The sequence below is a fragment of the Gymnoscopelus microlampas genome (genome assembly GCF_963454915.1).
Source record: "Gymnoscopelus microlampas genome assembly, chromosome: 6".
NCBI lineage: Eukaryota > Metazoa > Chordata > Actinopteri > Myctophiformes > Myctophidae > Gymnoscopelus > Gymnoscopelus microlampas.
This window is the reverse complement of record NC_139943.1, coordinates 26,186,654-26,210,072: the sequence shown is the minus strand read 5'-3', so window position 1 is coordinate 26,210,072 and position 23,419 is coordinate 26,186,654. Positions and strand designations below refer to the sequence as shown.

The 23,419-nt window shown below is 40.8% G+C and overlaps 1 protein-coding gene across 1 annotated transcript in view; it reads left to right on the top strand.

Moving 5' to 3' along the window:
• The window catches only part of ranbp10 (RAN binding protein 10), a 32,742-nt gene extending 9,623 nt beyond the window's left edge, over positions 1-23,119 (top strand). The window contains exons 2-14 of the mRNA XM_084060557.1: positions 77-188; positions 1,443-1,495; positions 10,732-10,899; positions 11,091-11,113; positions 11,392-11,576; positions 11,722-11,834; positions 12,029-12,137; positions 13,244-13,603; positions 13,799-13,938; positions 14,965-15,113; positions 17,264-17,375; positions 18,408-18,549; positions 18,758-23,119. Of these exons, the coding sequence (XP_083916683.1) occupies positions 77-188; positions 1,443-1,495; positions 10,732-10,899; positions 11,091-11,113; positions 11,392-11,576; positions 11,722-11,834; positions 12,029-12,137; positions 13,244-13,603; positions 13,799-13,938; positions 14,965-15,113; positions 17,264-17,375; positions 18,408-18,538 (1,655 nt within the window). The 3' untranslated portion in view covers positions 18,539-18,549; positions 18,758-23,119. The remainder of the gene's footprint in view (positions 1-76; positions 189-1,442; positions 1,496-10,731; positions 10,900-11,090; positions 11,114-11,391; positions 11,577-11,721; positions 11,835-12,028; positions 12,138-13,243; positions 13,604-13,798; positions 13,939-14,964; positions 15,114-17,263; positions 17,376-18,407; positions 18,550-18,757) is intronic.
• The last annotated feature ends 300 nt before the right edge of the window (positions 23,120-23,419 follow it).

Sequence of the window (23,419 nt, the reverse complement as noted above, 5' to 3'; positions counted from 1 at the left end):
TGAAACCAGTCGGTACAAAACGGCCCTGAAATCATTATCCTTGACCTCTTATCCATGTGTCTTTATATTCGTCTAGGACACGGCAAGAATCACAAGGATGCAGCTTCTGTACGCGCCACACATCCCATCCCCGCTGCCTGCGGGATCTACTACTTTGAGGTCAAGATCGTCAGTAAAGGCCGAGATGGGTAAGTGGATCGCGGATTGCTAGCTGTCTAATGCAACAGTACCTGTTACATGATTTCATGATAATGTTCTTAGGCATCTTGGTTGGTCCATTGAATCAGTGTATTTCTAAAATCTTCAAATTTCTCTTAAAATATTTCATTTTTTATTTTGTAATGTATTTTGCTCATTAAGTCTTTCTGGTTGATTGATTAATAATAGAAAGACATTTTAGCATCTCTATTTTGTGTCTAAAGCCTAAGAATCATGTCCAGCCTCAATGAATCACTGCTTTGGAGGGTCTGGGGTATGACCCAAGATGCACCAAAACTGGTTGAATATATTCTCTTGTTTACATGCTATTAATTCTAGGGAGTGAAGGCTCTCTCTGGCGTCCAGACTGAGTTAATTAAAACAAAGATTATTATAAATGTAATCGTAAAACCCTGGAAATCTTTATTCAACCCAGTCATTGTAATGTTTCAAGATGGCAGGCAGAGAGAGCAACATACTGTACATTTAAATCCATGTGAAATCCAAATGAAGGCTCATTTTGGACTTCCACTTATCTTTGCTTCAGTGTTCAGTCTGACTATCAATCCTTGATTGGTTAGCAATGAAATAAAATAAATTGTTCAAAGTTAATTCAAGACTGAATTCAAAGGTTTATTACAAGCACACAATTGTGGTTGTAATAACCAGTAATAAACTGCCTTGACTTTCAGTCCCATTTGGTATGAATGACATCAGTTGCTCAGTGCAGAGAAACCGTACATAATGGCAGACATTTTAGCTGAGACTGGACACCTTTGATTGCTTGGGTTTGACTGACTGGGTCTGACTGATGACGCCAGCATGCACTGGGACAAACACAACCATTTTGCCAATTTTTTTATTTACTATCAATATTGAACAGGTTTCTGTGTTGCCAGATGTTTGCTGCTTACATTTTGTCAAAAAGTTACTAAATTGCTCTCAGTCCTTCAGATCAACAATCTCGACTCATGTATCAAACTATTGCATCACAGTAAACTTTTACTGTTTATGTTGATTCTGTCTCTCAGGCTTTTTTTGCTAAATCTTTTTCTTAGCGGTCTAGCTCACTTTGACATCCTGACAAATCCTCATAAAGTATGTTAGAATTAAGAGTATTTTTAAAGAGGAATATACAGCAGAGTGCTTACAAACCTGTTGTAATAAGATAACTCATGGTAACTTATTTTACAGTGTTATGTTTTACAATAGTCGCTTTTTTAATAGTCGTTGTTTATGTGCAGGTATATGGGGATCGGTCTGTCTGCCCAGGGAGTCAACATGAACAGATTGCCTGGTGAGTAATGGAGTGCAGGGGAGGAGATGATAATGCATGGTTGCATAATTAGACTGTTACTCAGTTGAACATGTGGATTGATGCTTAAATGGATGAAACAATGTGTTAAGATAATTTGTATGTAAATATTACAATAGATGTGTAATCCTACTTTAAATGGATGTGTGAGTGTATCTGTCCTTTGCACATCTCGAGAACCCCCCAACCGATCGACTTTAAAAACGATGCGCGTATCCCTGCCTAATTACTTACAATAAGTACCCTTTTTTTTGGTGGGGGGGGGGGGTAATTAGAAGTTTTTCAGTAAACCTAGGTTAGAATTTAGATATCATTTTAAAAATCAGTCTCAGGTCTAAATGGGGGTGCAGTAAGTACGTTTTTTTTTAAAGTGTTAAATAGCTAATATTCTAATAGTAATCATTAGTATACAGTGTTTGTTTAGCAATGGGGGTCTCCCTGTCTCTCCACCTCTTTGCAGGAAATACATTTTAATGTCGGGATACCAATTTTATCCTATCGGGAGAGAGAACTCAATACAGGATGCAGGATAAACAACTGAAATTGGAAGTTATGACACAAATAAATAAGCAGACAAAATTGGAACACCATAAAAGTGAAGCTGATAAATGGGTGGGTACTCCTGATTGGATGAAATTGGCATCACTTTTCTTTTAACCAAAACATATACTTTTTTAGTTTACAGTGGTAACCATTTTATCTTGTGAGAAGCTCACACTACATGGATCAAAACAACTTACAAGATCAGCGAACTCACTTTCTGCTGCTGCATCTAAGAACCACTCTTACACCAGGCACTCTTGTGTTTGTAGCTACAGACAAAACACACAGTAAGGGAGACCGGGATATGAAACACTGTAACATTGTCAATAGTCAACCCTTTTTATGGTACGAATCAAGGATATTGCCATGCTGATGAATGCGTCAATGGATGTTATAGGAGTTATGGATGCTGTGATGAATGTATTTATGGATTATACAATGAAAGGAGAGTGTCTATTGTAGGAGGAATGGGTGACAAGGGGAAAGGTAATGACTTCCAAGGTCACTCAACATGAACTGGTTATGGTGAGGATCTCATTGCAGGGTCTGACAATATCACTGGTTGTTGGCCTGAGGCCAGAATCTCTGCCAGTTGGACAAGTGGACATTGGAGAGAGGGGAAAATACTGAAACAGTTATGCCTTCCTATTCAGTTTGTTTCATTCTGGCTACATATAGGAGGACAGACTGCATAACCAGTGATGACACAATTAATCAACTCTGGCCATCATTTTAACTCTTTCCAGCTCTTTAATGGCCCTGGCTTAGATCATAATGTAGACTGCAAAAATGCATTGAAGGTGTAGTAGGCCTTAAAGTCACAGTACAGAAAAGTGTTTTATTTAATGAAAACACAGGCAATTGATAAGGAATGTCAGTACTAGATCGTTTTTTGTTCAGATCAGCTCAATTTTGTGAAAGAAGGAGTAGTAGTGTAGTGAGAGAAAGTGGAATAGTGGATTATGGATAATAGTGAATGGAGTTTAGGATAGAAGAAGTTGTGGAAGTTCAAGTATTGACAAAATGTATCACTTTTGGGGATGGGGCAGGGGGAGTGAAATATGGGTGGAGTTTCTACATAAATTGTATATGGATTGAGTCTGACAGTTGTGCAGGGAGACATGTCTGGGCATGTCAGTATGTACTTATTTCCTGTAGGTGGTTTTAAGGTTGAAGATTTTCCTGTCCAAATCCAAAATACAGCTGTTTGCTATAACAATTGTATTGTAGCAAATGTTGCATTTCTAAACATTGATGATCTGATCCGGACAATGCCTCGTTACATTCATTTATATTCAATGAAATGACATGGATGAAAAACAATCAAAATAAAATGAGTGTGCCACAAAATCTACAAAGGTTATGTTGTTTTGACATATTTAAGCCATTTTAGTGGCAGGCTTTCTTGTTTGTTTTACATAGAACCATGCTGCATGCTTTTACATTGCATGCTGGCATTCGGCGATCAGAGGTGTGATGTGTAACACAACTAGAGCCCGACTGATGCCAGATTTTTTGGGCCCGATGCCGGTTCCGACTTTTGAGAGTCGTAAGACTCTCTAGGGGGTAGGCTAAATCTTTCAACTTCAATTTAAAGTTTCAGCGTTATATCATGTTGCACTTGGTCATGTTGTGTTGCACTGGTAACAAATGTCACAAAATCTTAGCCAGACTAATATCACTGCCTATATATTAGTCTGGAATCTCTGTGTGGAACCTGCATTTCCGAGGGGCAAATTAAAAAAATGCCGCTGGTGATAAACCCGCCCCATATTTGCATACTGGGCCCTGATTGGTCCCTCACAACTTTGGAGGGAGAGAAACGCAATATCTATTGAGAGGGGCCAGACCTAATCTGCCAAGGGCAATTATTTTTTGCAATGGCAGATTCGTCTGGAACCAGGCTAGTACAGAGCCACCTCCCTGACAGAATCGCTGGACCTGTTATTAAATGTTTTGGGACACAATTCTTATGTTGTCTTAACACATCGGGTGCCAGCATTTTTTCATAACAACTTACCGTGAGTGCCAGCATTCTCCCCATTGACTGCGCTTTGCTGTTTAAAGCTTCCGCGTGCGTTACAAGCAAATCCACGCAAAAAAAAGCATCGATTCATGTTGTGCCATGAGCCTGGCTACAGCCTGGAACCATAACATTTCCCTCGCGGGTTACAACGGGGGGGGATCGCGCATCGCACATGACCGGTTTTCCCCACAGGAAACAGATTCGGAGATATAGGCGTTTCAAAGTAGGAAATAGACAGGAAGCGGATGGGGAAAAAAAATTGTTTCCGGTGAGCGATCTGGCACTTCCTTCGCAGGATTACAATGGGTGCTCCCAGAGCTGCTCTAGCCCCGCCCGCGCGGAGAAAAACGAAAAAAAAAAAAAAAAGACTAAACTCACGGTTCAGACCGTGTTCGGCACCGGAGCGCTACTATGTAAACACACGGTTCAGACCGTGTTCGGCACCCGATGTGTTAACAAATGTCAATGGGATTTTGAATTGGAGAAAAGCCTTTATTGCCCAGGGAGCTTGGGTTTGACGTCATATCTTGGTACTCTATAGTTGTATACGTATAGAATCTATGTAGGCCCAACTCATTTATTTCACAAAATACTGACACAAAATAGACTGATGTAATAGAATGCAGTCAAAAAAAGCTCTGTTCACTCAATCTCTTTCTCTTTGTCCCTCTCTATCTGTCATCCACGCACGCAACTTGAGGTCAATGACAGCTGTCGCTAGACTTTATATATTTACAATAGCCTACGCATGTATTGAACAAAATACAGACTCAAAGATGTATGTATAGTTTGTTATCTCCACCAGGCCGGAATGGCTGGGGATGGGGAATATGTTTTCACTCTGTCTGTGAACAGCTAATCTTGGGCATCGCTGGACCAATCAGCATGAAACTTTGCACGGACACTCCTATTAGGCCAAGGAATAACAAATGTAGCCTCATGGTGGTGCTATACCAGGCTTCTTCACGTTTTGGCCTATAACTCTTGAACTGAAGAAAATGTTTCTCCCCTGGATTCCTTGGACCATGACACAACATCCCATAGGCCTTGCCCATTCCCACCTGACTAGAATTTCCACCATTTTGCATTTTCTTCAAAATACACTTTCTGCTAGTACTCAAACAGATTTTGTCCAAAACCCATGCAAACCGCACACATTCTACAAATGTCATTGATTGTTGCCGAAATATGATTTCTTCCCTACACCAGCATTGGTGTAACTAAGATACTAATATACTGTAGATAGATAGATAAAACCATAACATGACATGTAGTATTGGATCTTCAGCCAAACTCTGCATTCTCCATGCTCTCACCTCAAACGCTGAATTATTTCTTCAAATCGACCGGATCACAGAGGCAGCGGGTGGTACAGTACAAGGTAACATCCAGGTGTTTATATTGGATGTGATTTCTCCATCGTGACGCTTTTCCATCAAAGTACTCACACAAACTTTGCTCTCTTTTTTTTAATGCCGACCAGTGTCTGTACGTAGCAGCTTAAGAGTAGGCTAGACTCACTCACTGCACTAACGATGGCAGGCAGAAGCAGCAGCTACAGGTGACCAGCGCTGTGCAAAACAGTGTGACAGGCTCCGTAAATCCATCATGGTAATACTTCATTTGCATGTATTTCCTTATTTTGCTTGTCAAAAGCAACATTTTATTAAGACATGACAGTAATATGGGTGCAAAATGGAAAAGTTTATATATCAATAATTAAAAAAATGATAACCAAATTTTATTTAGTAAATGTTTAGTAGGGGCAGCACCATTTATCCGTATATCCGTGCACATCCCTGCAAAACAGAAAGACTGTTTGAGGACACATTTTCAGAAATAGACAAAAACATTTTTTTTTTTTTTTTTTTAGGTCGAAGGGACGTCGCAGTCTCCTTTTCTCTTTCCCCCCTTTTTTAAGGAAAGAGTATATACATCTCTTCTCTATATCTAATCGAACTAAAGTACATTTTTCATGAGTCTTTATTGGGGACTCATTTACATCCAAAGTGAGAAGGCCATGCTATAGAAGGATATATCAAGCATTTCAAGCTACTGTATAGAATGTACAAACATCTATATATACAATTGGCTTATTTCCACGCCCCCGATGTTTGTTATCGGTTGATTGGCTAGGACTGCTCACGTGGCGGACGTGATGTGTGTGTGTGTAGCCTCATTCCCAGCCTTACTCATTTGCAAAGAGAAAAGCCTGGTCACGACCTAATGCAGAGAGTGTCTATAGGGGCGGGACTTCTGTCGTACGTATTTCCCCCGGAAATTATCTTTTTCGACCAATCACAACACTCGTTTCATTTACGGAGAATGTAGACAGATTTGTAAAGCGTCAACGTCCGTTTCCTTGGGTGGTACTAACGCCAAATTCCGGTACTTCCGTTTAGACACTCAACCGGCTAGGTCTTGCCCAGCTGTGTGTGTGTGTGTGTGTGTGACGCCGTTCCGATCTGTGATTGGCTAGGACTACTCACGTGGTGGACATGCATCCAAAATCTACGACAGTTACACCACGATTGGTTACTTAACGAGGCCAGTTTTACGTCACGCATATTGTCGACCCGGACAGCTCCAACGCACAGAGTGCAAGCGTGTGTGCGTGCACACACATTCTGTTGTTATTAGCACACATAGCTTAGCTGGGACTAGCCTGGGAGAGAGCGCACATCCCCAGCCACTGGACCTCGTGCCTGCTAACGGAGCAGTGCGCACCGGACCTGTTCGCTGCCACTCCACGATGCCGTGTGTGTGTGATCACATGCATGCTGGTGGGTTACTTCATCGCGCGTCTCACCGCGGAACAAAATATTCAAGTGTGCACCCAGTCAGGCAGTGTGTGTGAGAGACGGTGTGAAACTTACCATGCACATCTTGCTCTTTGTGTGTGTGTGTGTGTGTGTGTGTGTGTGTGTGTGTGTGTGTAGCAGTGTACTGTACATATACTGTAGCTTCAACTAAATCCATGTAATCTAATAACAGGCCTTGAGCAACTAATATTTCCATGAAGCACCAAATAAAGACAGTTCCCCCAAATTACACCACGATCATACAGATGAGAATGAACGCTCTCCTCTTCATGCTGTTGTCCCTCTCCCTCCACTCCCCTGGAATGGGCTGCTCATCACTAACATGCAAAATAGGCATTTACCCAAATTAACACTATATCATATCTTATTATAACCCACCAGCATAGTAAAGTTATTATAACCCACCAGCATGTGAGGGCTGCATAGCCCGAACCTCTAGTTTGTCTACAATGGAAAGGCAATTCCAGAATGGCAATCTTGTTCCTCATCTACATAAATATAAACACAGTGTGTCTTGTATGCAGTAACACTGTAAAATCCTCAGTGTCTATTTAACTCTGAGAGTGTGCAATGTAACCAAATGAACTCATAGTCCTAAGGGTTCATTTGGTTACATTTGTACTCGCCCAGAGTGTAAATTAACATTGAGGATTTTACTGTGCATCATATTGCAGTCAAGACGGAGGGATTGCTGCTGGCAGTGCAAATTGACATTTACATCTCCATAGTGTTCTGAATTTACATGTCATAAAAAGATATCTGGAACAGAATTAGTACAAAGATCCAGAGGTTTGTTAAGGTCAACTGAAACAAATCTCTCCTTCCTTCCTCTCAGAGCTTGATCTATTTTCTTGTGCTCCCAATCCCCCTCTTTCTCAACACACGCACATCCACAGACAGCCACACAATGAGATCAGTGAATGGTTCACCACGCTCTGATGACATAGGAGGAAGCATCGCAGCCATATTGTAGCTTAGAGGGGACGACTAAAGCACCATGCTACTCCAAGCCAATCAGAACAACCCGCTCTTCTGGCCAATCGCACGAGTCCAGTCTGTATCATCTGCTCTATGGCTAGTCAAGGTTTCCCCATTGGGTGTGGGTTTATGGAATGCCATGGACCCATCCAGCCAATTCAACAAACTCTAGATTACACACACACACACACACACACACACACACACACACACACACACACACACACACACACACACACACACACACACACCATCATTCATTATTCCTCTTTATTATTCACATTATTTCAAATGTCACACACAGGTTGGAACAGAGTGGAACAGTGGTGAATCCTTTTTTAAAAGCTTACTCATGTATTCGTTATGAAAATATGTTTGGTCGCTAGGATTCCAGTGTACAGTAGATGGTCCATAGCCCTGGTAGACAGATTGCTGTGAATTGCCTCAACTGTGTGTGTGTGTGTGTGTGTGTGTGTGTGTGTGTGTGTGTGTGTGTGTGTGTGTGTGTGTGTGTCTGTCTGAATGCTCATGCACATTAGTATTTAGAGTGTATTTGTATGCAATATGCATACTGTGTGTGTGTGTGTGTGTGTGTGTGTGTGTGTGTGTATTACTATACTTGTGAGGACCAAACGTCCCCACAAGTATAGTAGAATATGAGAAATAGATGTCGTGAGGACCATTTTCTTGGTCCTCAAAAGAGAAATTGTTATTTTATGGTTGAAAAAGGATTTTTAGAGATACGTTTACAATTAGAAAAAGATTCAGGTTGGGGTTAGGTGTAGGATTAGACCTTTAGAGGTTAGGTTTAGGATTAGACCTTTAGAGGTTAGGTTTAGGGGCTTGGGGTTAGATTTTCCCCTTATTTTATACTTAGTTGTGCGGCGATGTCAAACACTGGAAAATAGCCGATCTACAAGCTCACAACGTGTCGCAGCGCGACACGTTGTGAGCTTGTAGATCGGCTATTTTTCGGCTTTAGACTTGCGGCTAAAAATGCCCCCCAAAAAAATCATAAATCGGCTTCCTAAAATGTTGATGGTCCTCTCAAGTATAGTAATACAAACGTGTGTGTGTGTGTGTGTGTGTGTGTGTGTGCGCGCGCCAATAGAAGTACACTGTTTTCCACAACTGACCTCTGTGTCTGATCCAGTGGTAGAGACCTGCCCATTTCATTAGCATGTTGGAGCAGTGAGCCTGGCTTTGGAGGCAATATCCCTGTCAGCAGATTAATCTAATACCCCCCCAACACGAGCACGGGCACATACTGTATGCACACGAGCACACAGAGCACATACTGTATGTACTGGTACATAAACAAACCATAATAAACACATGCACAAATCCAAGCTTAAGCTAATACTTGATGGACACACTCCAATACATGCACACATCACATATCTTGGGTCTCACACACATCCCACTTTCACCCTACTCTTTTTGGCAATGACAGCCTCTGATGAGGGAAGATTGCCTACAACTCTGAACGGTCTGTCATATAGCAGGATTGGGGTTAATTCACTTTCAATTCTGTCAATTCTGGAAGCAAAATGTCCTTAAAATTCAAACTGAAGACTCATGAGAACATTGTCATGAACTAACGTATTAAGCCTAATCATTGAGAATGCATGGTCTGTGATCAGTAAATAACAGGTTTCTTCTTTTTATATTTTGGCTTGATTCATTTGAAAATGAAACCATGACCTTGACTGATTTATAACTGTTCTGAGCACTGAAATTATTATTATACAATGAAACCACCAGTTTCGGGCGAATGGACTGTGTTAAATATGTGTGTTATACAAATATGCCAAAAAAAACAGGAAATCATTTTAACCACTGGAGAGCTTCTAACATAAAAGTACCAAGTTGCTTTGGTTGTTTTCCTGGTGTTAGTCCAGTCTAATGTTGATGTCTGCATTCCTATTGTTTATGAAAATGGGTTATAACTTTACATTATGTTATATAGCCCAGACTGAGAAGAAGTATGTACCGGACCGGTATTCTTTGTGCCATTGAGTGACCCTGTGAGGCTGTCTGCAAATAGAATGACGTTGAGTGGTTAAGTAAAAATAGCATGTAGTATATCATCATGGTTTGTGAATGAAAATATATTCTCCTCCAAAATCAACATTTGAGGCAGGAAGAAAAACATAATCTTTACATTGAAGATCGTGCAAAATATAGGATTGCATTACAATGACATTTGATGTCCATAAGGTCATGAATCTCAAAAGACCATGTATACCTTGCTTTTAAGTATATTATATGCGTACTGAATTGCATACTAAATATTTAGTAGTGCATGATGACACTTCCTCCCTTCTCCAGTACACACAGTAAAATGAACCCATGCTCTCCTTATTTAGCCTCATGAGCCTCTTGGGCTGGATGGCAATGACTCACCACCAGGCTTTGAATACTGCATCCCTCTACTGGATGTCCAAAGAATGACATGCCATGTAAGGGGGTAGTGCTAAATAGACTTGCACTTGTGAATTTGTATCAAAATGACTGGGTTGGTCAAAATCAGGCTCAATAAATCTAGGGAAGAGAAGTAACACTCTTAATTCCTCTTCAAGCAACTACCATCAGTGGCCTTGGCTTGAGCACGGTTTCTAATGTAATGTAATCCACGTGGAACAATCCATCCAACAATGGAACACTGGTTGTACTAAGTAGCTGAAAAGTTTGAAACCAGTTGCATCTTAGAGATTATTGCTAGTTTCTATGCTGGGTGCTCACTGCCCTTGTTTTTTCTGTTTTAGGCAGGAATCCCAAGACAAGATGTCAAATTATGAATATGGGGGAATATAATTTTCTTAATCCAAATTTTTGCTCTATTTCAGGATGGGACAAGCACTCGTATGGGTACCACGGAGATGATGGCCACTCCTTTTGCTCTTCAGGGACTGGACAACCTTACGGTCCAACCTTCACCACAGGCGATGTGATTGGTTGTTGCGTTAACCTCATCAACAACACCTGCTTTTACACAAAAAATGGCATCAGCCTAGGTCAGTCAGTATAGGCATTACTGCATGTGGATACCGTAGTTACTGTACGCACAGCTCTGTTGCTTTGTTTGATTAAATTGTTAATTGGCTGTTTGATTTATAGTTTGAAATCATACTGTTGGCTTTTATTGTCCAGTAAGTTTTAACCGCGACTCAAATAACTCACTATTATTTTCTCTTCCATCTCATAGGTGTAGCCTTCACAGACCTCCCTGTGAGTATTGCAACCAATATAATACAGTCTACATACTACTAAATGTGTTGTATTCAACCCCCCCCCCCCAATACTTTTTCATAGCTGATTTCTATAAGTCCTTATAGATCAGGGGTGCCTGGTAGCTCAGAACCATGTGCTAGTGCTACTTGTTTGAATCTAACTCCTCTCATGTGTCATGTGTCTCCCCTCTCTCTCATCTCGGTTTCCTGTCTCTACACTGTACTAAAAATCCCTAAACTATCCTCTTCATCAAAAACTTTGATATCTGTCTGCAGCCCAATCTATACCCCACTGTGGGGCTTCAGACCCCTGGCGAGATTGTAGATGCAAATTTTGGCCAGCAGCCGTTTGTCTTCGACATCGAGGACTACATGAATGAATGGCGGGCAAAGATCCACGGCATGATCGCACGCTTCCCCATAGGAGAGAGGCTGGGGGAGTGGCAGGCTGTTCTACAGAAGTAAGACACATACACACTCTTTGGATACATGCATACACACACATGCATGCATATTGTTTTGATGCACACAATGATTAGCTTATTCCGGTGCCATATAACAGATATATTAATCCAACTGACATTCTTGTTCTTGTTTTCTCTGCAGTATGGTGTCTAGCTACCTGGTACACCATGGGTACTGTGCCACAGCAACAGCCTTTGCCAGAGCCACTGAGACACTGATACAAGAGGACCAGACTTCTATAAAGAACAGACAGAGTGAGGAACCCTACCCACATACCATTAAATCATAGGCATTGAATGTAACATTTTGGCAACTGTGGTGCTAAACTAGCACAAATAGCAACTTGCAGTTGCTTCTAATCAGCAAAGATTTACATTATAGACTGTCTGAGTCTCCAGACAATAAAAGACGTTCAAAATGATTCCATTGTGTTTTCACTGTCCAATAGGAATACAGAAGCTGGTGCTGGCAGGGCGGGTAGGTGAGGCCATAGAGGCCACTCAGCAGCTCTACCCCGGCCTCCTAGAACACAATCCCAACCTACTATTCATGTTGAAGTAAGTTACACAATCATAACATAATTTACATTGAAAGAAGTTAGAACTCTGCCTCTTCAGTTGCCAATTAAGTTGTAGTGTAACACAACTACAACCTGTTGCTTTTTGTCCAGGCGCATACTAACACAAATCAGCCACATGATGAGCTAAGGCAACCCCCAAAACCGACTGTTTAATAATAATAATAATGATGATGATGATGATAATAATAATAAACATAATTTGTATAGCACCATCAAATGCAGCCTAAAGTGTTTTACATAAAAAAGAGATTTAGTGAAGTAACATAGTATTACTTCCAACGTTATCACCACCCATCGTACAAATGTTTGAATTTTAACCATGGCTCGAGTTTTGTGACTTGCTCTACGTTATACCTTTTGACCAGGTCATCAGTGTAATGAAGAAGTCGTTCTCATTTGACTTATCTGTTTACTTAAAGCTAAATAAGTTATAACTTTACCTTCTTTAGGGATATCTTATGAAGGGTTTTCATCAGGGTGTTCTATATAATGCAGACAGCTGTACAGCAACCCTACATGTAACACATTTGTATGAGGCAGCTTGGAGACGAGTTGATCTATAATAATAAAAAATACCCACTTTTTGTCCTCTACATTATGACATTTAGGCCAAGCTAATTTAGGCCAACTAGAGGTTCGGGCCGCTACGTGGCCCCCACACCTACAGTACGTCGCACCGCCAATCCCACTGAAATGCCCTTATGGAGATCTCTGTATCTGTCAGTCCTTGTCCCTTTTATGCCCATATATGGAGATAGACATACTGTATGTAGACAACACACATACAGTATGTTATGGCTGAGTCATGGTGACATGAGTGTGACGACATAGTGACATGAGGTACACCCGCCAGGCAATTTTAATATAGGACAGGATGATTCAAGGGGCCAGATCTAGATTTTCTCATTTTCATTTCTCTTCTCCATGCCGTCTGTGGTTCACTGCTTCCAGACAGCATATTTCCCTTTTTCTGTTCAACAAATTACTTATAAATATACAGTACTGCAGCTGGAAATACAAAGCGCTAACTGTAGCTTCACCTTCAGTAGCAGTGTGCCAACTGTATCATGTCCTGTCTGCCAGGTGTCGTCAGTTCGTGGAGATGGTGAATGGCACAGACAGTGAAGTTCGCTGTTTTAGCGTTCGCTCCCCCAAGTCCCAGGACAGCTACCCCGGCTCGCCCAGCCTCAGCCCCCACCACGGCACCACCAACGCACACCTGCACACCGGAGGAGCAGACAGCCCTACATGCAGTAATGGTGTGACTCCCCCCAACAAATCAAAGAACCACGGTGGAGGCAGCAACAGCAAGTACCCCGGGGTCTCCTCCTCAGCCTCTTCTTCTTCCTCTTCCTCTCCTTCCTCCGTTAACTACTCCGAATCCAACTCCTCTGACTCCACCAAGAGCCAGCCACACAGCGCCAACAGCAACCAGGAAACAAGGTAGGAAAGGCTGTCCCCTTGTGCCATGCTCGCCTGTTTCAGCCAGAAGAGGAAACATTTGCTTGACTCTAGGGACTGCCATTTGTAAATGCGTACATTTGGAGTGTCATGACATCATGACATCATATCTATACAAATAATATTGCAGTGCACATCACGATAATCGCATACATTATAAACTGTTCATGTTTACAGTGATAGTGAGATGGAGATTGAAGCAGAGCATTATACCAATGGGGTGGTTGATGGCTCCTCAGCACGGATCATGAACGGCACATACAAACACCAAGAGATCCTTCAACCAGATGACAACAGCCTCGGCAACGGTGTAACAGGTACGGTACACACAAACTATTGATGGATACTGTGAATATTTTCATTTTATTTTTTACCAGCTTGTGGAGCAAGCTGGTCTATATTCCGTGGCTATGCTGTTAGTGATTTTCTTTTCTACACTTTCTCCTCATTGACTGTCCTTAAAGCCAATGGGGAGTCCAAAATGCCTTCCCATACTCACAGAATTCAACACTAGCTAATTTACCGTCGTCAACTTACAGTTGACACAGACACACGCTACTCTTCACCCTCCGGCAAGCATTTAAATTAAAGATTTTCATGCAAACTAAAGCAAGGCAAAAGGACTAAAGAATAGCAGACAAAAGGGTGACATTCATGCTCATGTTTAGTAAGATGCAAGATTGACAGTACTTTTCTAGGGTTTTAGCTTGGCACAAGCTGGTATAATATGACTTTATTTATTTTTTAATGATAACGTGAGCTGGTTTTGTTTATAAATTAACATTCCGGTGGCTCATGCACCGTGCTACTACAGTAGCTAATTTGCTCATTTCATTATAATCCTTTCTTTTTGTAGCAATTTGAAAGCTTTATGTTCTCTGCAAGGTTTAAGGGCTGATTCGGCTCCTGCCAAATCTCCTTCCTTCTTCCTGGGGTCAAACAGTACAATTGAAAATTACAGTGCTTTGAAAAATAATAATTAAAGAACAAATATAAAGCCAAGCCCTAACTTGGGGTTTTGACCACTTGTTTCACATAGCAATACCACCAGTAACCACTAGATGGCAACATAAGACTTGGTCTACATACTGTACAGTATTTCTGAACTACTACATCAAGGAGCTCATTGTAAATGTCTTGAATAAATGAATAAAACGTGGCTCTACATTTACAATCCACTTTACAATTATCATCTATCAGTTTGCCCTCACAATTACCTTTGAATGTGAAGAGAGAGAGACTTGCTTACTTTACCATTAATGAAATTCTAGGATTGTGTACAGAATAAATGATCTGTTTTTTAACATCATAAAATCTGTGTATGTGTGTAAATTTCCCCCCAGATGAGGCCTGTAGCAGTAGTAGACAGCTTTGTGGGGGGAACCAGGCAGCCACAGAGAGGATGATTCAGTTTGGAAGAGAGTTGCAGGTGCTCAACGAGACACTGTGCCGCGAGTATGGCAAGAATGCCGCGCACAAGAAGATGTTGCAGGTACTCACTCACTCACTCACACAATGTTTGCACTTGATATTTTTGTGATGTCGACTTTTGATAACTTTTTGTACATTTTCTATTTTATATTCATTTATTTATTGTGAGTTGTTGTGTCGGCACAAACCCCAGACCAGCAGCAACAGGGACAGGCACTGTGTTTAGTGCAGTGCATTTTTCAAGTGTAATTGGAAGAACTAACTAAATTGGGGAGAGAACTAAAAGAAGAAAAACCTCTGTGGGAGCTGGAATTGGTGGTGGTGCAGTCCTGTATCCTAAAGAGAGAACATGTACATGAATTATAGCTCCTCAGCAAAAATGAAATAAGAGGCCTTATGTCAGATGAGATATAATGCTCTGCAATTGAGGGTCTTTCTGTCTGTAGTGTTCTCTTTGTTGAAGCAAAGGAAAATGGCACAGTCTCAGCATTTTGATTAACACAATGGGCCTCATTTATCAAACTTGCACAGACCTTAAAATGGGCGTACTACATTTATTAATCTGTCGTCAATTTGATGTGAGTGTAGCCGACAATCAAATCTCATGTCAGATCTCAGCTCATGTACGCAAATGTTTTTCATCGTTCGACATGCGTTGCAATCTGACAGGCATTTAAGCATATGCAGCAGCCACATAATTCACTTACATTTGTATATCTAACAGAACCCTACATATCCCTAACATAAATAGGTAGTTGCAATTACGGGGATAACAGATAACATAAATGACATTTTAAATGAAGGAATTAAAAATAATCTATTATACATTAGGTTTGATCAGTCGAATCAGTCACCAATTTAAACGAGAGTCATTCAGATCTCAAAAATGGCAGATCCGGTTCTATTAACACAATCACTGCCAGGTATTAATGAATTAATTCATCCAAAGAAACTGCCAGCGTTTTTTACCTTATTTTGACGATCCACGGAGCACCACGGAAGCCACGTTGTGGACGCGGATGTAAACTAAAGCTGTCTGGGGGGGTGGGGTCCCGTTTATCCACCGGAACAAAAACACGCGATCGTCCATTCTGTTTTGATCGGCCGTTGAATATGGCTCGTTTTCACCAAAAAAAGAAGAAATCAGAGTTTTTCTACATCTCAACATAGGAGTGGACGGAAGTGAATCTTTTTGGGATGACGTCACATCCGTCCATTCCATGTCTCGCAGTCACAGGATCATTCATAGGTTGCGGAAGAGCGCCCTCTAGCGTAATTTCTAAAAACAAATACTTTTTTCTTCTAATTGATGTAGATCTACGTCAATGGCAGTGAACGGTTGGATTTGAAATGACGTAGATCTACGTCAAGGGCAGTGAATGTGTTAAGACCTATATGCACTCGTAGATGCAAGAGGATTTTCATTTAGCAAAACAGCATTGTACGGACATGTCTCAAGGGTTCTCTGCAGCAAAGACGGAGTCATATCCTAGGTGTACAAGGTGAAATTAATACAACTTATCCCATGTCTCATGATGACCATTTTGGTGTGATTCATGTACTAGTTGACAAAGATAATGTCCTCACGAAATACCTGGTAGTCCCACTGGTAAACACTGCAGCAGAAGTGCAGGTTGTGCCAAAATATGCACAGGCCACAGTACCGTACATGCCACACCAGGTGAAGTGTCAGACATTATTCTGGCCTATGAAGTTCTGCACAATGTTGTGATAATATTATTGCATTGACAAAGTGCTATTGGATATTCCGATACTTCCAGAGAGCCGTGGATATGCACAGCTCCAACTGGGGACTGTATGACGAGAGATTATTCATCGCTTCTACAATGCTGTTTGGCAAGTAGGCTATTCAATAGCCTACAGGAGACAGGAACGTTTAGTCAAATTGGACCATTTTATCTTTACATTTTTGTTTAGGATATATCTTTTAAACTGTTGCTGATGACTAGAAGTGAGTGATTTACTGTATACTGTATGCTGTATCTCATTCTCTGCCACTGTTCACCACATCAGTGATTTTGTTTTCCAGACCACATTCTTCATATGATACTTTATAGTTTGTTTGATTGGACTTGCGCTGTTATGACTGTGGTCATATTTCTTTATATATTTGTGTTTTAACTCTCTCTTTCGTTCTCCACGTCTCCATCTCTCTTATTTCTTTCCCTCTCTGTCCGTTTCTGTCTCCAGGATGCGTTCAGCCTGCTAGCATACTCGGACCCCTGGAACTGCCCCGTAGGCCAGCAGTTAGACCCTACACAGAGAGAAACACTCTGCTCCGCACTCAACAGCGCCATTCTGGGTAAGGGACCGCAGAGGGTTATTGAAGCCACAGCCTGGTGGTCAAATCTGGTATTGCAAGACTTCCGCTTTTATAATTCTACTGCCAATCCCGGAAGAAGAGTGTACTACCGGGTTTTTCATGAGCTTGTGAGCAACTTTCATTGAAATGAATAGGTGGGGGCAGGGCCGTCCGTTCTCTAGATATAATTATAACTCCATGATAGGTAGAGTATGTCTTGTCTGTACACCATTTTGGTCCCAAACATCATAAATCATTAAGCCAAATTTCTGCTTGTGCCTTTTACTCCCAAAAAAAGATGCATCTCAAAAACTACTGGATGGATATCCATGGACTGCCCCCACTGATTCTGGAGATCGAATGGCCTTTCCTGTAGTGCCACCTCTAGGCCAAGATTTCCAATTGGATACAATATATCTCAAAATCGAATGGGCAGATTGCCATGAAATTGAGAATGAGAATGTACTTGGCAAGGATACACAATAACCCATTTAGACTTGAGGCCAATTGTTAAAGCATCTTCTAAATCCTAACAGTTTTATGTAACCTTTTTAATAAAATGTGTTGCTATATAGCAACATCTAAAATGACACAGATGCTGTCCCTGATTGAAAGTATAAAGACATATAAGTTACAACAGGTCTAAGAGCTTTGTGCTGTGATAGGTATTAAGCTAATAGATTTGACATTTTCGGCGTGCGACACAACACGCAAACAAGTATAAACCAGGCATTAGACCAAACTTTCCGCTTGCACACAATATATCTCAAAGTCTAGTGGGCAGATTGCCATGAAATGTGCTGAGTGCATTCATGCTCCCTGGAAGATGAACCCCAACTATTTGACCTCATGTCCTATCCTCTAGTGCCCACCATCAGCCAATTTCCAGTTGGGTATACCAGCAGAGCCTGCTCATGGGGCTTTTAGACTCTAGTTTTGTTATAATCCACGCTAATGTTGCATCCAAACAAACACAACTATTGCTGACTTTATGTGCTACCTCTGTTGCTAACATTCAAACAACTTTTGCAGAGTCCCAGAACCTGCCTAAGCAGCCTCCACTGATGTTGGCCCTGGGCCAGGCCACAGAGTGTGTTCAACTTATGGCCCGGGTCCGCTCTGGATCCTGCTCCTTTGCCAGAGTAGACAACTTTTTGCACTAGCCCAAGTCCAGGTGAGTTTAAGTTATGTGGAGACACACACACACACACACACACACACACACACACACACACACACACACACACACACACACACACACACACACACACACACACACACTTTCTGTTAGTGCACAGACTACAGTACATATATTCACACACAGTTCCTTACCTGTCATACTGCTACCCCCCCCCCCCCCCCCCCCCCTTCTTTCCTCACAGGTTATTGTTAAGCAGCGCTGAAAAGGCGTGTCCAGCAGGTAGTTGTCTTGGCGACAGAGGAGAGAGCATGCGTGTGATTGGTGTGTGTGGCTGTCCGTCAGACTGAGCCAGCGGGACAGAGGAGCAGAGGAGAGAAGAGAAGAAAGTTTCTTTTTAATTTTAGTATTATCAAATACAGAAATGTGTGACACTATTTAAAGATAATTAATTATTATTATGTTTATCTAGTCTTTTTATTTAGAGATTGTTGTGCTCATCTTGGACAACAGAAATTCTAATTCCCTTTTTTTTCTCTTTTGTTTTTATGGGTGGATTTTGATTCCCTACGACTCAGTATTTTATTCGACTGTTGTTGTTTACCATATCATCACAGACCACAACACTCATAGCTGGTTTCCACAATAACACACTCTAGATCCTCCAATTGTAAGCTTCACCGTAGACCTTACTTAGGTCACTGAAGTGATGTCAAACCTTGTCACTGAGGAAATGTAGCAGATAGACAGACCCTGAGTCCCAGTTCTGAACATTTACTACCCCAAAGGAAGCACTTGGAAGTGCACTATTTATGTAAATGAAGCATTGGCTAAAGAGATTCATTTGTTTTACAGCCTTCACAGAAGTCCTACATTTGTCTACATGTTTCTCCACACCTAGGAGGATTTGTCGTTTGTTGTTGACACAAGGAATCAATCAGTTGTTTTAAGAAACATGCTTTTTGTGATACTATATACCTGTATGGTATTATTTTTGCAACATCTGAGAAACGATGTACTACAAAAGCCGTTCCAGAACTATTGCATGGTAGATGCAATAATGGGGAGCTTGTCATCGAGGCTGCTGCATGTTAGACAACAACAAACTCCAACAAGTGTCATACTAGAAAAACCCTTTCAAATTCTCTCCAATTTTGCCTGGTGCCTGTTGAACACATGGACTGGTTTTGGCTATACTTCAAATACACAAAGTACAGTGAGACATTTAATACATAGCCCGGATTGAATGTGGACAAGTTACCATTGGTTGTATAAACCGCTTCTCTGATTGTATGTACATGGAGCAGATACCCACCTGTTTGGATGCAGGAATTTAAACAGCTCCTGTTGTACCTCCAACCCTGCGTTTAACTCCTGGGGGAAATATATTGGTTTATACTTAACACCATTATTATCATCATCATTATTATTATTATTAACACCTTTTGGTCATTTATGACAACATTGCTTTTTATTCATCTGTAGGCCTTGATGTTAACATAGAGTAAAGAACTAAAGCTTAATTTGCTATACTTGGCTGCGCACCGGTGTCACATGTCAAAAATAGCCGATCTACAGTCTCGTGGATTTGCTCTTTTCGTGGATGCGACACTGGCGTGCGACCAAGTATAAATCAGGCTTTAGACCAGTGGTTCTCAACCTGTGGGCTGTGAGGATATTGCGAGTGGGCCCCCAAATAATTAACAAAACGCTAAGATTTTCATCATAATAAAACATTAGTTCACAGTCGATTGACTGTTCATAAAATAAACCTGCTCGGAAAATGCACGCCGCCCACCCATCTGACCACAATGGCAGCCGTGTGAAGTGGTCAGATGGGTGGGCCGCAAACACTTTCGAGATTTCCAAGTGGGCCCTGATCCAGAAAAGTTTGAGAACCACTGCTTTAGACAGTCTAATGGCTGACACCATGTGGTGTTTGTGTATGGTAGCGAGCCATTCTTGAGGCTTTCATCAGAGCAGTCTTATTGCCAGAGATGCATCCCCCTGAGTTAGACCTGTTTATTTGCATAGTTAGTATCACTATTATAATGTTGAATAAAGAAATGAAGCCATTTGCCAACATGAAGATTTTAAGTTGCCCTTTGTGTTGAAATCATTCTTTTACTGCATGTAGGCTTCAGGGAACCTTTTCAAAATGAGTTGTCTCACCCAGTTTGTCTCAGCAAAGTTTGAGCAACTCTGCCAAATTACAACTACTATAAGGTTGTAAAAATCAGTTAAGCCTGTCCTGTCATGGCTCTTTAATTTAAAGAAAAATCATAATTTGGTTGATTAGAAACGTGATGTTCCTTTGTCAAACAAGTAACCGTGTTTGTCTCTTAGTTGTCCTTCCACAAATCCTTCCATTTGTTTCATAACGGAAATGTTGCACTAACTGTGTTTTATGTCCAAATAATGCAGTCAGAAACCATTTTCAGATTTTTATTTATATCATCTCTAATGCACAATCTTTCTCATACACACAGGCACAAGGAACAACTATCAGGGTAGTAAGCCGTTTCAATTGTGAGTGTTTGTACTTAGGTCCTATTAACACTCTTCTGACCAGGCCCTCAAAACTGTGCTCATACTATTCATTTTGACTGTATTGTTTTGGCCACGTTCATATACTTTTTTTTTTTACCATCTCTTCCCCTGAGAAGAGTCCTCTCACACAAACAAGTTAGGGACTCAAAAAGTGGGCGAGAACAAGGAACCAATGGTAGTATCTAATAGCTACGAATATTCTAAATTGTGGTTCCATTTGGGCTGATTGAATTACTTTTTGTTTAAATTTAGCCTCTCACGATTCAATGAGGGAATATTTATTCTGACCTCGTTATTTGAAAAAGTAGATTCACACTTGTTATTAAAGCTTTTATGGCCAAGCCATCAAACCACATTAAACGTTTTATTTTGTCAGTTTGACAATGCTGAAAACACATATATTTTAGTTCTAAAATATCTGTAATCCCTTCTCTGGACTCAGGGAATGACTTCACTCAAAGAACCTAGTGTTCACCTTAGGTGGCTCTGTGTTGAATGTAGCTTTGGTAGAATGTCATTATTCTTTCAAATAAAAACCCTCTTTCACTCACCTAAATGACAATCATACATAGTTTATACATAATTTGATAAGCTACCATTGTTGGTGGCAAATTGAGATTATAATATGCTCTTTCCCTTCTTGTGGTTTATCAGTTTTGTTCCTGCTGTCTACAATTGAATCCATAATTTATTTATTTTTTCTAATACTTTGTTTCACCCCAATAGCATTATCCTAATACTTTCCTTGGATCCAGTATGTTTGTCAGTCTTAACCACTTAAACCCTCTAGTCTTAGTGAAACGGACCTGAGTTGCAACTGTACTTGGATCACCTTTTCCCGTCTACACACGAAATCTACTTGCAAAAAATAGCCAATCTACAAGCTCGCAACACGTCGCAACGTATTGTGAGCTTGTGAAATGCAAATGTTCCCCCCAGAATAGGGATGGTGGGGTTCAAGTGGTTAAGGTGCGTTGCTCCAAAAAGATGTGGTCTGTCAGATAGGTAATTACTAAATGCTGTCAGATATAAATGCAGCACATGCCATTTAAAGCCCTGGATCTTTGCAACCATGTATCTCTCCTCACGTTTGTCACAGTTGTCACTCTGATTGCGATGATGCAGTCAGTGAATGGCATTTGGACTGAGTATCGCAGCCCACCCCAAATTGTATATTTCCATTCATAAGAGAATTTCATCCCATGGTAGAGATTTACAGACTTATATTATGCTAGGGGTATGTGTATGCAGGGAGGGATCTAGTACAGGGTATGTTGTCAAGCTTTTTCCTGGGACAATTTTTATAAACACACCTTCTGCTACTATAGGAATTATTCTCCTGGCTACAGACACACACACACACACACACACACACACACACACACACACACATATACAAACATGCGCACACACACACATGCTAATACACCTGTAAAGGACATGTCTCTCTCTCTCTCTCTCACACACACACACACACACACACACACACACACACACACACACACACACACACACACACACACACGTAAGAACATGTTTTGCATACCTGTAGGGAACAAGTCTCCCAGCTCTTGTGTTTGAACTGGGTCTGTGTTGCAGCACTGTTAACATGTACCCTTCGTTTATCCCGTTGTAGACATACCCATTGATCCTCTGGCGGAATACTTTGCTCCAAGCCAGATAAGTTAGATCAGTTATTATTCCAAGGAAAGGAGGCATGTGGACAGTGTTGGAACAGGACCCGAGGCCTCTTAACAGCAAATGAGTTTCATTTGGAGAGGCCAAATGGAATTAGGCATTACAAAAAAACAAGCTGTGCACAATTGACTCCTATTATGATTTTACTTTCGTATTTTGAGTTTTAGCAAAAAGAATTGTGAAATGAGTTACTCTCTACTTAGCATGAAACTTTTAAAATGTTTAAAATGATATAAAAAAGGATAAAACAATAATAAAAAAACATACCTATGTACTGGAAACATGATTAAAAAAGAAATATGTATTCTGTTTAATTTTGACAGAATTATTTTTATTAAAATACACATCCATACGCATATTATTGATCTCATGTCATTATTTTTGTGTAATTTTTTTTTTGGTTTAGTGTTGGAATAGAGCTTACAGAGATCATAGCTTTCTCTGGCCATTCTTAATGTTTTTTACTGCTTTATACACTGCAGTTTCTCTTGATTCCTACAACAGTATTTCTGTATATAAGATCTCAGGAGAAGAGAGGAATACGTTTTTATTGTCTTATTATCCACAGTAAGTTCCGGCACACAACATATGATTATTTACAAGCTGTATTACATTGCTTCTTATGAGGTAGATCCGGCCAGTCAGCCATAATCTGAAC